General features: G+C 42.8%; 1 protein-coding gene across 4 annotated transcripts in view; it reads right to left on the bottom strand.

Annotated features, from left to right (window-relative positions):
* The window catches only part of LOC140210049 (polymeric immunoglobulin receptor-like), a 30457-nt gene continuing 16299 nt past the window's right edge, over positions 1–14158 (bottom strand). For 2 of the 4 annotated variants that reach the window (XM_072278824.1, XM_072278821.1), the window contains 5 exons: positions 13414–13734; positions 11926–12246; positions 10752–10797; positions 8583–8673; positions 1–237 (listed from right to left, as the gene is read on the bottom strand). In XM_072278824.1, the coding sequence (XP_072134925.1) occupies positions 4–237; positions 8583–8673; positions 10752–10797; positions 11926–12246; positions 13414–13734 (1013 nt within the window). In that variant the 3' untranslated portion in view covers positions 1–3. Of the gene's footprint in view, positions 238–7030; positions 8320–8582; positions 8674–10751; positions 10798–11925; positions 12247–13413; positions 13735–14158 lie in introns of those variants that run through there. The other 2 variants (XM_072278822.1, XM_072278823.1) reach the window with 2 other exon arrangements.

Below are 14158 nucleotides of genomic sequence, written 5' to 3'. Positions count from 1 at the left end.
TGATCATTTCAGGGTTGAAGTGAGAGGAATTAATCCATGCTGGTTAAGGAGCCTGATGGCTGAATTGTTGCTGAACCTGGTAGTGTGGGATCTGAGGCTCCTGTACCTCCTTTCCATTGGCAGCACCAAGAAGAGAGCATGTCTGGATGGTGGGGGTCCTTGATGATGGATTCTGCTTTCTTGTGCCAGGATTCCTTTGCCGATGTATTCACTGGTGGGCTGGGCTTCACCTATCAACTAATCAGATCAATCTTAATCAATCTCCATACGGACTATCCCTGAGTAATGAATGGGTTCTGTTTTTGCAGATACCTACAGGCCAATTTTACCCGTATGTCAGAAAGCACAACAAATATCACTCAATATCATATCCATACCTCCATGGTATTGTAATGAAAGGCATCAACTGCATATAAAACTGACAATAAAGAGTAATTCTGAAAAGAGGAGAGAAAGGAAACTAGTTCTGCTATTTGTAAGAATGGAGAACATACAGCACAGTACAGGCCCTTCACCCCACAGTGTTGTGCTAATCTATATCCCATGATCAATCTAATCCTTTCATCCTACACAGCATATAACCCTATATTTTCATACATATATGTATTTGCCCACCTGAGAGCCTCTAAGTATCCCTATTGTATCAGCCTCTACCACCATGCCTGCAGTGTGTTGCAGGGACCCACCACTCTGTGTAAAAAAAAATTCTACCTCTTACATCTCCCCTAAACTTTCCTCCACTCATCATAAATGGATGAGAATTAAGTGCTGGTTGTCAACTCAATCTATGTCTTATACTCCTCTTCTACACTTCTCTACCAATTTACCTCTCATCCTCATTTGCTCCAAAGAGAAAATCACTGGCTGACTCAACTTTTACTTTTCCTCATGAGACATGTTCTCTGATCCAGACAGCATCCTGGTAAACCTCCTCTGCACTGTTCCTAAAACTTCAACAACATCCTTACAATGAAGCAATCAGAACCGAGCACAATACTCCAAGTGTGACCCTACCAGAGGTTTATAGAGCTGTAACATTACCTTGCATCTCTTGAACTCAATCCCCTTGACTAGTGAATTCCAACACCTCATACACCTTCTTTTCCAACCTTTCAAATTGCACAGCAAATTGGAGGAATCTACCACAGACTTGGGCCCCAATATCCCTCGATTCCTCCTCATTATTAAGAATCCTGCCATTAACCTTCAAGTTTGATCATCCAAAATGTATCACTTCACATTTTGCGGTGTTAACCTCCATCTACCACTTCTCCACCCAGCACTGCATCCTGTCTTTATCCTGTCGTAACATTCAACAACCGTCTGTGCCATCCACAACATCGACAATCTTCATGTCATGAGTAGATATATGTACATAGACATACATTGGACTTTTGAATTAAGTAATATTACAGAGTCTTGTTCATATGTAGAAGTGTCCATAAATCAGGGTTTCATCACCTGAGACAGAACTGTATCGTCTTTTAACTTACACATCTTTCCTCTGACAAGATCTGCTTTCTAAACTGACAGTCTTCCACTTTTTATCCAGATCTGAGGAGGGGTCCCTGACCTGAAAATGGGTTCAATGAAGGGTCTCAGCCTGAAATATCAACTGCTTATTCTTTTATATAGATGCTGCCTGTATTGTCGAGTTCCTTCAGCATTTGTATGTCTTCAATCAGCATGTTGGAGGATGATTGAAAATCTGACTGAATGGTGTCACAACTACCACCTCTCACTCAGCATCAGCAAAACCAAAGAGCCGATTATTGACCATGGAGGAGGAAGCCAGAGGTCCATGAGCCAGTCCTCATCAGGGGATCCAGAGGTGGGAAGAGTCAGTAACATTAACCTCTTTGGATCTGCCCTGGGTCCAGCACTTAACTGCCATTACAAAGAAGGCATGACAGTGCCTTATTTCCTTGGAAGTTTGCAAAGAACAAAAAGCCATCTAAAACTTTTACAAAGATCTATAGATGCACTGTGGAGAGCATTCTTACTGGTTGCATCATGGCATGGTATAAAAACACCAATGCCCTTGAACAGAAAAACCTACAAAAGGTGGTGGATACAGCCCAGTTCATCGCAGATAAGCCCCCTCCCCCCCCCCGCCTCACTGTTGAGCACACTTACAAGGAGCATTGTCGCAGCAAAAACAGCACCTATCATTTATGAACCACCATCCAGGCCTTAATAATAGATTCTAACATCTTACCAACCACTGAAGTCAGTAATTTGCCTATAATATCCCACTTTTGTCTCCCTCCTTTCTTAATGATGCCTGACATTTGTATTTTTTCAGTCCTCTGGAACCACGTTTGGAAGATCACTGCTAATGCTTCCACAATCTCTTCAGCTACCTCATTCAGAACGCTGTGAACAGACCAGTGCTGACCTGGTATCTGCAAATAAAACAATGTGGATTTTGATTCTTCTAATTCATTTCCTACCCAGTGAGTGACAACCGGTATGGGAGATTTTCATAATCCATTTCAGTTTGGGGGTCATGCATCATTTCCAGAAAAGTGCGTGATTATTTGTAGACACCAAAGATGCTGGAAACTGGAATTCAGAGAAAACTCCCACAGGAACTCAGCAGGCCATGCAGCGTCTGTCAGGGGGAAGAGAACTGTCGAAGGTTTGGGTCAAGACCCTACATAGAATCTGAGTGGAGAGGGATCATTGTGTAAATAAGAGAGTGGACATTGTGAAAATAACTGTCAGATCAAAATAAGGAAGGAAGGAGCAGGAAGTCCAATTTTGAAACCATAGCAAACCAAATGAAGTGTGATATGTGACAATATGAAAAACTCATAGTTATATTTCACAAAATAAAAAAAATTCCTATTGATCAGTCTCCAGAGAAAACAATCCTTGTTTATACAACTTCTGCATGCAACTTACATGCTCTCATCCAGGAAATAAGCAAGCAAACCTTTTCTTCAGTTGCTCCCCTGAAAGGTTTGCACCTTTCCCATTATGTAGCTACCAGAACTATGCACATACTCCAAATGTGTCTTAAGCAAAGTTTTATACAGCTGTTACATGCATTCATAACTTTTTTGGTTAATGTCCTGACTGAAGGTTGCTTTACCACCAAAATTACATCTGTCTATGTTGCCACCTTCACAGTGTTATGGACCTGCACTCCAAGATTTGCATATCCTTCTGGATCTGCCTTGGTGATAATTCAGTCAAATCTGTTTTGGAGAACCTGCCTCTCGAGGGCAATGCAGGGAGCAGACATGACGTAGAAGGGGCCTTTCATGCAACAAACTCAGCATGCAATACATGGCTTCATTTGCATTGAACACTGTGTCAGATCTTTTGAGGCAACTTTTAAACTCACCTCTTCTGAAATACATTGTATTGATCAGTGTAATTTCAAAAGCTACGATGGGATTTCACTTTACTTCGGTTCAGTATTGGGGTGAAATAGTCGATCGAATTACACATTACACATTATCACGGTGGTAAAATCCATGTCAGCTCTGTCCTTGAGTCAAATCAAATCCATTTTGACAGCAAGTGGTCTGTGTGAGTCGCTTAAGTATTTCTCATAGAATGATACAGGACAGAATTTGGACAGGTTACACGTACAGTATCTATTGCCCCCTATGTTCTCTCTCACCTCTAACCCAGCACACCCTCACTCACCTTCTCAGCTAATGGAAATTTCCAATTCCACAATGTTCAGTATTACAACAAGAAATTATGCAGATACTGGAATTCCGAGGTAACATAAACAACATAGTTGGAGGAACTCAGCAGGTCAGGCAGCATCTATGGAAATGAATAAACAGCCGATATTTCCAGCTGTGAACCTTCTACGGGACTGGGCAGGAAAGGGGAAGACCCCAGAATAAAAAAATATGGGGGGAGGGAAAAGAGAATATTTCAAAGGTGATAGGTGACACCAGGTGGGTAGGATAAATTAAGGGCTGGACAGAATGGAATCTGATAGGGGACGAGAGTGGGCCATAGGAGAAGGGGAAGGGGGAGGGAATCTAGGTGGAGGTGAAAGGCATCTGAGAAGAGGTAAGAAGCCAGAGTGGGGAATAGAAGAAGAAGAAGGGGTGAGGTTGTATTCTTTTCACAATGTTCCACAACATGTCCTCATAATCCAGTCCTGATGAAGGGTCTCAGCCTGAAACATCAGTTGCTTATTCCTTTCCATAGATGCTGCCTGACCAGCTGAACTCATCCAGCATTTTGTGTGTGTTTTTCTGGATTTCCAGCATCTGCAGAATCTCTTGGGTTTATAAATCTGCCGTATGATTGTTCACCTGGTCAAATTGTTAGATATTAATTGAAATGTGATCTATTCAGTTCATGCTGTGTGGTTCTCTGACTCCTCAAAGAAACGTGGCTGCCGATCAGGGATGTGGGTGCATTTAAGAAAATGGGGATTTCAACTCCCAGTACCGACTATCTTGCTGGGAATCGTACAGTATCTAGTAAATAAAATTGAAGATCTCAGAACTACGGTGAAGTATCAGAAGGGACATTAGGACTGCTTGAATCATTTGTTTCATAGAATCCTGGTTAACCCCTTCCATTCCAGACGCAGCGATTCAGATTGACTGTATTCAGGGATTCACTTTCGAATCTGGACGAGTGTGCTGCAGTTGTTACCAACTTCATTAAAACCTGTGTGGATGAGTGTTTGTCTACGAGAACTGGTTGTACATTCCCAAACCAAATGCTGCGGATGAACCAGGAGGCACATTATCTGCTGAGGGCTAGTCTGTGGCATTTAAATCTGGCGACCCAGGCCTGCACAAGAAAATCAGGTATGACTTGCGGAGGGCTATTTCAAGAGCGAAGATACAATTCTGAGCATGGTTGGAGGTGGCATCGGATACACGTCAACTCTGGCAGGGTTTGCGGGACATTGCTTCCTACATTACTACCAGATGAGCTCAATGCCTTCTATGCCCCCTTTGAAAGGAAGAATATTACTACAGCTGTGAAGATCCCTGCGGCACCAGGGGACCCTGTGATCACTGTCTCAGAGGCCGATGTCAGGCTGCTTTCGGGAGAGTGAACTCTCGCAAGGCAGAAGGCCCCGATGGAGTACCTGGGGAGGCTCTGAAAATTTGTGCCATCTGACTGGTGGGATATTCAAGGACATTTTCAAACTACCACTGCTATGGTCGGAAGTCCCCACCTGCTTCAAAAGGGCAACTATATACCTGTGACCAGTATGAGCTGCCTTAATGACTATCGTCTAGTTGCACTCACGTCTATGGCGATGAAATACTTTGAGAGGTTGGTCATGGCTAGAGTCAACTCCAGCCTCACCAAGGACCAAAGGCCCACTAGAATTGGCCAGTCACCACAATGGATCTATGGCAGACTCAATCTCAATGGCTCTTCACACGGTCTTACATCACCTGGACAATAAAAACTGCTATGTCAGATGCTGTTTGTTGAATATAGCTCAGCATTTAACATCATCATTCCCACAGTTCGGTTATAAACTCGGATCCTGGGCCTCTCTACCTCTCTCTGCAATTGGATCTGCAGCTTCCTAACTGAAGACCACAATCTGAGTGGATTGGAAATAATATCTCCTCTTCGCTGATGATCAACACTGGAACACCTCAGGGGTGTGTGCTTTGCCCACTGCTCTAATCTCTCTATACTTAATTTATGACTGTATGGCTAGGCATAGCTTAAATGCCGGTATATATTTTCTGATGATGCAACCATTGTTGGTAGAGTCTCAGATAGATAAGAGAGGACGTACAGGACCGAGACCTAGTGGAGTGGTATCATAATAACAACCTTGCACTCAACGTCAGTAAGATGAAACAGCTGATTGTGGACTTCAGGAAAGGTAAGATGAAGGAGCACATACCAATCCTCGTAGAGGGATCAGAAGTACAGAGAGTAAGCGGTTTCAAGTTCCTGGGTGTCAAGATCTCTGAGAATCTAAGCAGGTCCCAACATATTGATGCAGCTATAAAGAAGGCAAGACAGTGGCTATATTTCATTGGAAGACCGAAGATATTTGGCTTCTCATCTAAACCACTCAAAAACTTCTATAGATGTACTATGGAAAGCATTGTGACAGGCTGGTATGGAGGATAGGGGAGGGCTACTGAACAGGACTGAAAGAAGCTACAGAAAGTTGTAAAATAAGTCAGCTCCATCTTGGATACTAGCCTCCATAGTATCCAAGATGTCTTCAAGGAGTGGAGCCTCAGAAAGTTGGCATCCGTTATTAAGGACCCCCATCACCCAGGATATGCCCTCTTTTCCTTGTTACTGTCAGGAAGGAGGTACAGAAGCCTGAAGGTACACACTCAGTGATTCAGGAACAGCTTCTTCCCCTCTGCATCTGATTCCTAAATGCACATTGAACCCATGAACACTACCTCACTTTTAAAAAATATATATTGCTTCTGTTTTTGGGATATTTTTAATTTATTCAATATACATATATATTTACTGTAATTGATGTATTTTTTAAAACTTCTATATTACCATGTATTGCTAAATTAACAAATTTCACAACACATGCCGGTGATAACAAACCTGATTCTGAGATATGAAACACTTCCTGTGTTTCTGCAGCTGGATTAGAGCATCAACACCTTACAACAATTTGGTGAAATGAGTGAAGATGCTGTTTAATCATATTTGCTGGAACCAAACACCAATCTTGTAAACTGAACAGTGGAATATTGCAATGTTTTCCACTCCGTGTTTCTGAAGTGCTTTGTGATGTCCCATGACAGGGTCAGGCTGCATTTTAAGCATTCCTTCCCTCAGAGCATTCACAAGCTCAGGTTTAAGAGGTCTGGATCCATCAGTGGGGCAACTGCGTCTGGAAATATCTGTGGCTAATCAACACTCATGAGATAACCGTGACCTGAAGAGATTATGAACTCGAACCAGACTCTGGTCATATTGCATCACTTTCTCACATATCAAATGAAGGATGTTATGACACCTGATCATTTGTACCTGATTAGGAGTGAGTAATCTATGTTTTCTAACTTCATGATTACAACAACAGAGCTCCGCTTCTGTCATTTTCAAATAGGATGATTTATTGTACAATCTTGGGTTACAGTCACAGATCAGCTTTGAGATACACACACCCCGATGACTGATACAAGATGCAAAAAGTTGTGCATCACTCATTTTATTCAGTTTCCTATATTACTTTCTATTGCTCTTTGTCCTTTATCACTTTTGTACAGTTACATCAAAAGTACCCATATTGAATAATTCATCACAGCAATCACTATGTATCAATATTTCTGAACACACAAAAGCAAAATAAGATAGTGGCGCGTTTGATTGCCGCAGCTCCAACAGGGTCGCAAGAACCTGCTGAGCATTAAGAACTGAAAGTACTGCTGGTCTAACCCATTTGCGAGTTGCTCGTTGGTGGAGAGACTGAAGGAGCCAGATCTGGTGCGGACGGTGATGCTGCATGCAACAGAGAGGCATTGGTGTGCAAAGTCTAGCGGTGAGTGATTGTCTTATTCGCTTTTCTTGAGGTTGCACAACACTGCTGGGGACTGGTAATGTGTAATGCTGCAGGTCAGTATCACTGATTTATAGGCCGATGGCAGGACAGCTGTGTAGCCTTAGTCATAGCAAGGACTTGGCCCCAAGCTGTGTTGTCTGTTTACAGCCACCCATGAGAGAGGCATCAGAGTTGGTGCCCTCCACTGGAGGCAGTGTGGCACAGCATCCAAACTGGAGACAGTGCTGCCTCCCAGTGTTCACTCAGCAGAAGACAAGCCATTTTTTGTTTGACCGCAGATTTTTGCAACATTCATGGGACTTAGGGTCTTGTGTGACTGTATTTTACTGATAGAGAAACATGTTTGTTAGTTTACATGTATTATAGTGCTTTGTGCTGTGTGTGACTGTTGGTACTGTGTTTTGCACCTTGGCCCCAGAGTAACACTCTTTCATTTGGCTATATTCATGCATATTCAGGTATGGTTGAATGGCTATGAAACTCGAGCTCTCTATATGTACCTATTGAAATGAAAGCAGCAGATAATTGAAATACCCAGCAGATCAGTTGGCATCTGCAGAAATAAATCTGCCATAATATTGATATCAATGAGGGCAACATTTTGAGAAGGAAATCAAAAATTAAAGTCATTGACTTGAAGGATGGCAACATTATCTTGTTCGGTTTTCATTTTAATTCTCACTGCACAAGGTGTGCCGAAGAATGAATGTTCGAACTTGATGTAAAATTCCAGCACAGTCAGTGTAATTTGGGAGTCTTCACTTTACCTCCTGGACCATCAGGCTGAAAAGATCAGATTCATCACGTCTCTGCAAAAGGCAATGGTCAACTCATCAGATTCTTCAACAATGCTTTAGTTTAGATGGCCACTCACAATGGAATTCTGTCTGAAAGTAGCATTCCATACATACATCAGTCATTCTACACACAAGAGACCATGTCAAAGCTGAGCCATCTCATTTGCATAAAGTATGGTTTTACCATAGGATAAGAAGAGACTCATGTATTTAAATGTTTTTCCTCAAATGGACAGTATATTTGAAAGCGATTTCACTGATGTCCATAAGCCTACCTTCGTTTCTCTTGTGAACCACATGACTGAAATCGTGCTGATCATCAGGAGAGCGAAGAGCACCCAACGACCCACCTTCCATATCATGAAACTGAGCAAAGGGGAAGAGATATAGAATCAGTGCGAGGAAATGAGGTGGCTTTGTGTTTCTGCTGTAATCTCAGTGGAGTGGAGTGAGGTAAAGCAGCTGAGCCAGGGGAGTTCAAGCAGGAGGCGAAATGAGTGTTCGACAGAGTGAATGATAAAATAACCTCTGATCATCAGTTACAGACCTCATTACTGGGACATGACTGCACAAAAATGAGGACTGTAAATCAGAAATTGCAAAGTGAAAATAAATTTTGGAAAGGAAGAGAAGGAAATAGTGAAGTGCAGAGGTGCGACAATGATAAAGAAATACAATTGAAGGAAGCGGACACTGCCGTAGGGAAGGCAGTGATAGAATCCATGCGGATAGATGTGAAAGATAATAAATGACGTGTGACTGATGGCGAAAGGGAGAAGGGACATGAAATCATGCAGACAAATTAGAATCACAAGCAAGTGCCACACCTGCCCCTACACCCTGCCCTCACTACCATTCAGGGCCCCAAACAGTCCCAGCAGCTGAGGTGACACTTCACCTGTGAGTTTGTTGGGGGTCATTCACTGTGTCCGGTGCTCCCGGTGTCACCTCATGTATATCAGTGAGACCTGACGTAGATTGGAAGACTGCTTCGCAGAGCACCTATGCTCCGTCCCCCAGAGAACATTGGATCTCCCAGTGTCCACCCATTTCAGTTCTACTTCCCTTTCCCATTGGGACATGTCAGTCCACAGCCTCCTTCCTCTATTGTTGTGATGAGGCCACACTCTGGTTGGAGGAGCAACACCTTATATTCTGAACAGGTAGCTTCCAACCTGATGGCACGAACATTGATTTCTCAAACTTCTGGATATTGCCCTCCCCCACTTCACATTTCACCATTCCTGTTTCTATCTCTCACCTTATCTCCTTACCTATCCATTACCTCCCACTGGTGCTCCTTCCCCTTCCATTTCTTCCATGGTCTTCTGCCCTTTCCTATCAGATTCCACCTTCTCCAGCCCTTTATCTCTTTCATCAATCAATTTCCCAACTCTTTACCCTTCCCCTCCTTCCCCTCACTCTGTTACACCTATCACCTACCACCTTGTACATTTTCCTCCTCTTTCCCCACCTTCTTACTCTGACTTCTCCTCTTTCTTGCCAGTCCTGATAAAGGGTCTCTCCCTAAAACATCAACTGTTGACTCTTTTCCATAGAAGCTGCCTGGTCTGCTGATTTTCTCCAGCATTTTGTGGTTGTTGCTTCAGAAAACTTAAGATGGATAACTTAGGGTGCCAGGGTGGAAATATGTCTCTACCAAAGCAGCTATAAAGTATTCCAGCCCACCGCTTGCCTGCAGATCACCATGGGCCAGATAAAGAACATGCTTCGCCCCACACCACCCCCACCAATCAGGGTCACGTGGAGCCATGGGTGCAGGTGGTGGATAGTTGTATGAGCAGCTGGTGCATATCACAAGTCCTGGTAATGCGACCACTTACACCAGCCAGATAATTTTTGAAGCGTAATTGATAATGGCTGGGTCAGCCATCTTATAAAGGCACTGCCCAGCAGAAATCAATAGCAGACTACTTCAGGAGAAAAATTTGCCAAGAACAATCATGGTTATGGAAAGACCGTGATCGTGCATGTCATACAACATGGCACATAACAAATGAATATAGAACTGAGAAAGATAATCTTTGGTGATCAGAAAAAAAACTCATTGCTCTCTGGACTAGTGTTTATGTGGGGTTGGAGGAATTAAGTTCAACAATTTCATAACACATCTAAAAGCCAATAAAAGTCTTTGCAAATTGAAGCAAATGTGAGATAAATTAACTAGAGCATTTATGAAAGGCAAAAAGAAGTGACAACAATAAAATGCACTTTATCCTGATAAGAAAAACAAGTTAATGCATTAAGGAAAAAAACAGATGTTGAGTGGCTGGGCATAGAGATTTGGTAGATAAAGTGTGCAAGAAGAAGAGAAGATTCAAAATGATTGATCACAGAGAGACAGCATAATATTAGAAAGGGTCAATCATAGCACCAGCAATGAGAACATTGTACTCTCAGCAAAACTGGATCAAGTGGTTTACCTTGCAGTTGACGCTGTTGTAAATGTTTCACATGAATATTCACGTCCTGTTGAAACAAGGAAAGAAAATTCAGTCTCACGTGTTTTCCAAATGCACCCAAGCAGGAGTACATGATTGACAAGTGGAAACTCATGCCTTGAGTGAAAAATGATTGCCTTCACACATATTTCCTGTGCATTACTGAACACCAGTGTTGCTGGGGAAGATCCTTAGGGGCGTCACAGAGAAGATGCCAAAGTGTTTACATTTGTTAGAGGATCTGTAACATATTAACAAGGTTAAGATTACAACACACCCATCTGTGCCAGCTTCCGAGGTTTAGGAGCTCTAACTCCCCAGAGTGTGGATAGGTGGTGTGGCCCCTTTAAAGATTCAGGACTGACCCAGTTATTGCCAATCATATTCTGGGCACCAAGGATTGAGTGTTCAAGGAACAGCTGAAATGAGGTTCGGTGTTCAATCATAAGCCTACAAGTGATTTTGTCTAGTGTTTGTTTTGAGCTCAGATCCAAACCTTCTTCCAGATATCCCAGTATATGGGTCCAATTCATCCACATCAAGGACTCTCATCACAAGGAGATGGTGATTCAAAACTGAGGTGCTTAGGAACTTGTTCACAATCTCTGGAATTCTCCACATGGGAGGTTGTGATGCTGAATCAAAGGGGGTACTTAAAGAGAAAGTAGATAATCATTTTTATAGACAAAGAATGGAGAACTGTGGGAAGAAGAGTTGAAACCTGAGATAGATCAGTCCTTCAAATAAGAGACGAAATGGCCTGCTACTGCAAGTATCTTGAGTTCTTATACTAACTGCATGAGGTTTCTAGAGGCTTTTTAGATTGCCTATTTTCTATAGAATAAATACACTACAGGAAAATGTTTACAGATCTAGAAAGAGCATATTTGGTTATTTACTGCTTCTCAAAGATGAGAAAATCTCAGTCAGTAGTTTAAACACAAAGCCACCATATTCAGCTAGAGCGAGCTGGAGGTACATTGCTCTCTGGTGAAGGACGGACTTCTCAGCTACTGACTGTTAGGGCATTCCATTCTCAGCAGGAAACTTCATGGTGGAGACAAATACAAGTCTAAGAATATAACATTCATTACAAACCACACATTCAATTACACCACAGTGTTCACCCAAAGGAGTCACTCCCTCCACAACTTACCCCCGTGACTCAATTCCATCAGATACTTGTACTTCCCTCCTCTGTTGTAGATGGATATGTTCACCATTTCACTGGATTTTGTTCCAAGAATATTTGTGGCTTTGCAGTAATATTGATAGAGTTGGTGTTTGAAAGGTTGACAATGTAGATCCAGTTCATTGGTGTTTGAGATCTTTGAATCCATAGATGGTGTCTTTTCATACCATGAGTATTGAATGGGAAGGGATCCCTGGACAGACTCACATGACATTGATGCTGAATCCGCAAGATGTGAATCGTTTGGAGCTGACAGAAATCCAAGTACCGGAACAGATACGGGTTCTGCGGAAAAGGATCAAATATTTAGACACTGAGTAAACATCAAAAATCAATCACTCTCTAATTTCACCATTTTTGTATCTCAGCCAGAGCTCACCGTTTTGGAATCTCACCAGCTCATTTACTTCTCAGTGTCTCTATATCCTCCTAGCTACCCGATCTACCACGTCTGCCATTATCCCAGAACATAGAAGGTCTTCAGATCAGGACAGCAGTAATGATAACAAAAATGTGTCGGTGTGAAAATCAGGGCTACAAACTCTCTCAGCTGCAGGGAGCCAGTTTACAATTATATTTCTCACCAGAAGTGAACTGGATGCAAAGAATCTGAATTAGAATCAAATTTATTATGATGAACATGTGACAGTATGTGTTCCCCTGACTTCCCATTCTGAAAGTCCGCAATCATTTCCTTGATTTTGCTGACGTTAAGTGCAAAATTATTGCTGTCACACCACTCAACCAGCTGATCCAACTCACCCCTGTATGCTTACTCGTCTACCAACAACAGTGGTGTCATCCGCAAATTTATAGATGGCATTTGAGCGGAACTGAGCCACACAGTCACGTGTGTAGAGCAGAGGACCAAACACACACATTTGAGATGTGCTTGTGTTTATTGTTGGTGAGGAGGACATGCTATTATTGATCCACTCTGACTGTGGCCTCTCAGGAAGGCAGCCTGAGTACAGGGAGTAATATCTTCTGGGAGCGGGGGCATGGTGTAAGAGACAGCAAGGTGGGGGAGGAATTGAATCATCCCTGAGGAAGGGGTGGGGAGCAGGCTGGCCTTCCCTCTAAGAACTGAACACTGTCTATTGTTCTCTGGGGGCTGATTAACTCTTTATAATTTTCGAGGTATTTAGACCATGATCATCACTTGTTTCTTATCGATCTGTTACTGTTGAATTATTAGTTTTAGTCTGAATGCAAAATTCTGACAGGGTGACATTTCATACAGTTCTGAGACAGAATAATGTGCTGAGCCTCCCAGTGGAAATCACTGGCCAGTCAGTGGGTCAGACAACATGAGTGAGGTTTCTCGACCCCTGCCCACACCTCACAAGTCTCTGCACTGTTGTGGAGCCTTGGCAGACCGGAGATGCCATGGCCCTTCCATAGATCAGACATTTCAGTGGGGGACATAAATTCAATTGTTGAGAAACTTACTGTCAGAGACTCGTAGATGTACGACAAATGTTGGTTTGTTGCCAGATGTTGTAATTCCACATCTGTACCACCCTGTATCTCCAGAGCGAAGATCCTCCACAGTAACAGTAAATATTCCCGGCCCTGGGTTATCTGTGATTGACCGTCTTCCACTCTGTCCTTGTGTCCCATTTGTTTCCACTAAAACTGTACACTGGCGATCCCACATGCGGCACCAATACTTTGTGTGTGAACGGTACATTGGTGCATAGTGACAATCGATTGTGACCGCTCTTCCCGCAACTCCTCTTACTTTATCTTCTGCCCATAAAGCACCTGAAACTGAGGGAGACGTTCTTCAGAAAATGAACAGGTAAATTCAAACTGACCCCAAAAAAATATTTTAATCAGCCACCGCACTGTACCAAAAGTATGCCCAGTTCATCCATTAATACAAATGAATACCACATAGACTGAGAACAGAAACAATAACATCATCCCTAATCACGTTCTCAGGATGTTGCAAAGGCCCTCACAACCACTGACTTGCTTTTGATCAGAGCTGCCGTTGTCAGTGGCTGACTTTTATCTTTCCTCATTTCTGAGTGAATTTCAGATTCCAGTCTCACTCTAGCATCCTGGCAATAGATTCTCAGCTGCCCCATCCAGTGCCTATCCTGAGAGACTGCAAACACTGTCCAAGGAGCTCCCTGTCACTGAGATGAGGGCCTCCTCTCATTAGATTAGATTAGATTCAACTTTATTT

This window comes from Mobula birostris, chromosome 14, assembly GCF_030028105.1.
Source record: "Mobula birostris isolate sMobBir1 chromosome 14, sMobBir1.hap1, whole genome shotgun sequence".
Taxonomy (NCBI): domain Eukaryota; kingdom Metazoa; phylum Chordata; class Chondrichthyes; order Myliobatiformes; family Myliobatidae; genus Mobula; species Mobula birostris.
Note: the sequence above shows the minus strand (reverse complement) of the source record. Positions and strands in the feature narration are given on the sequence as shown.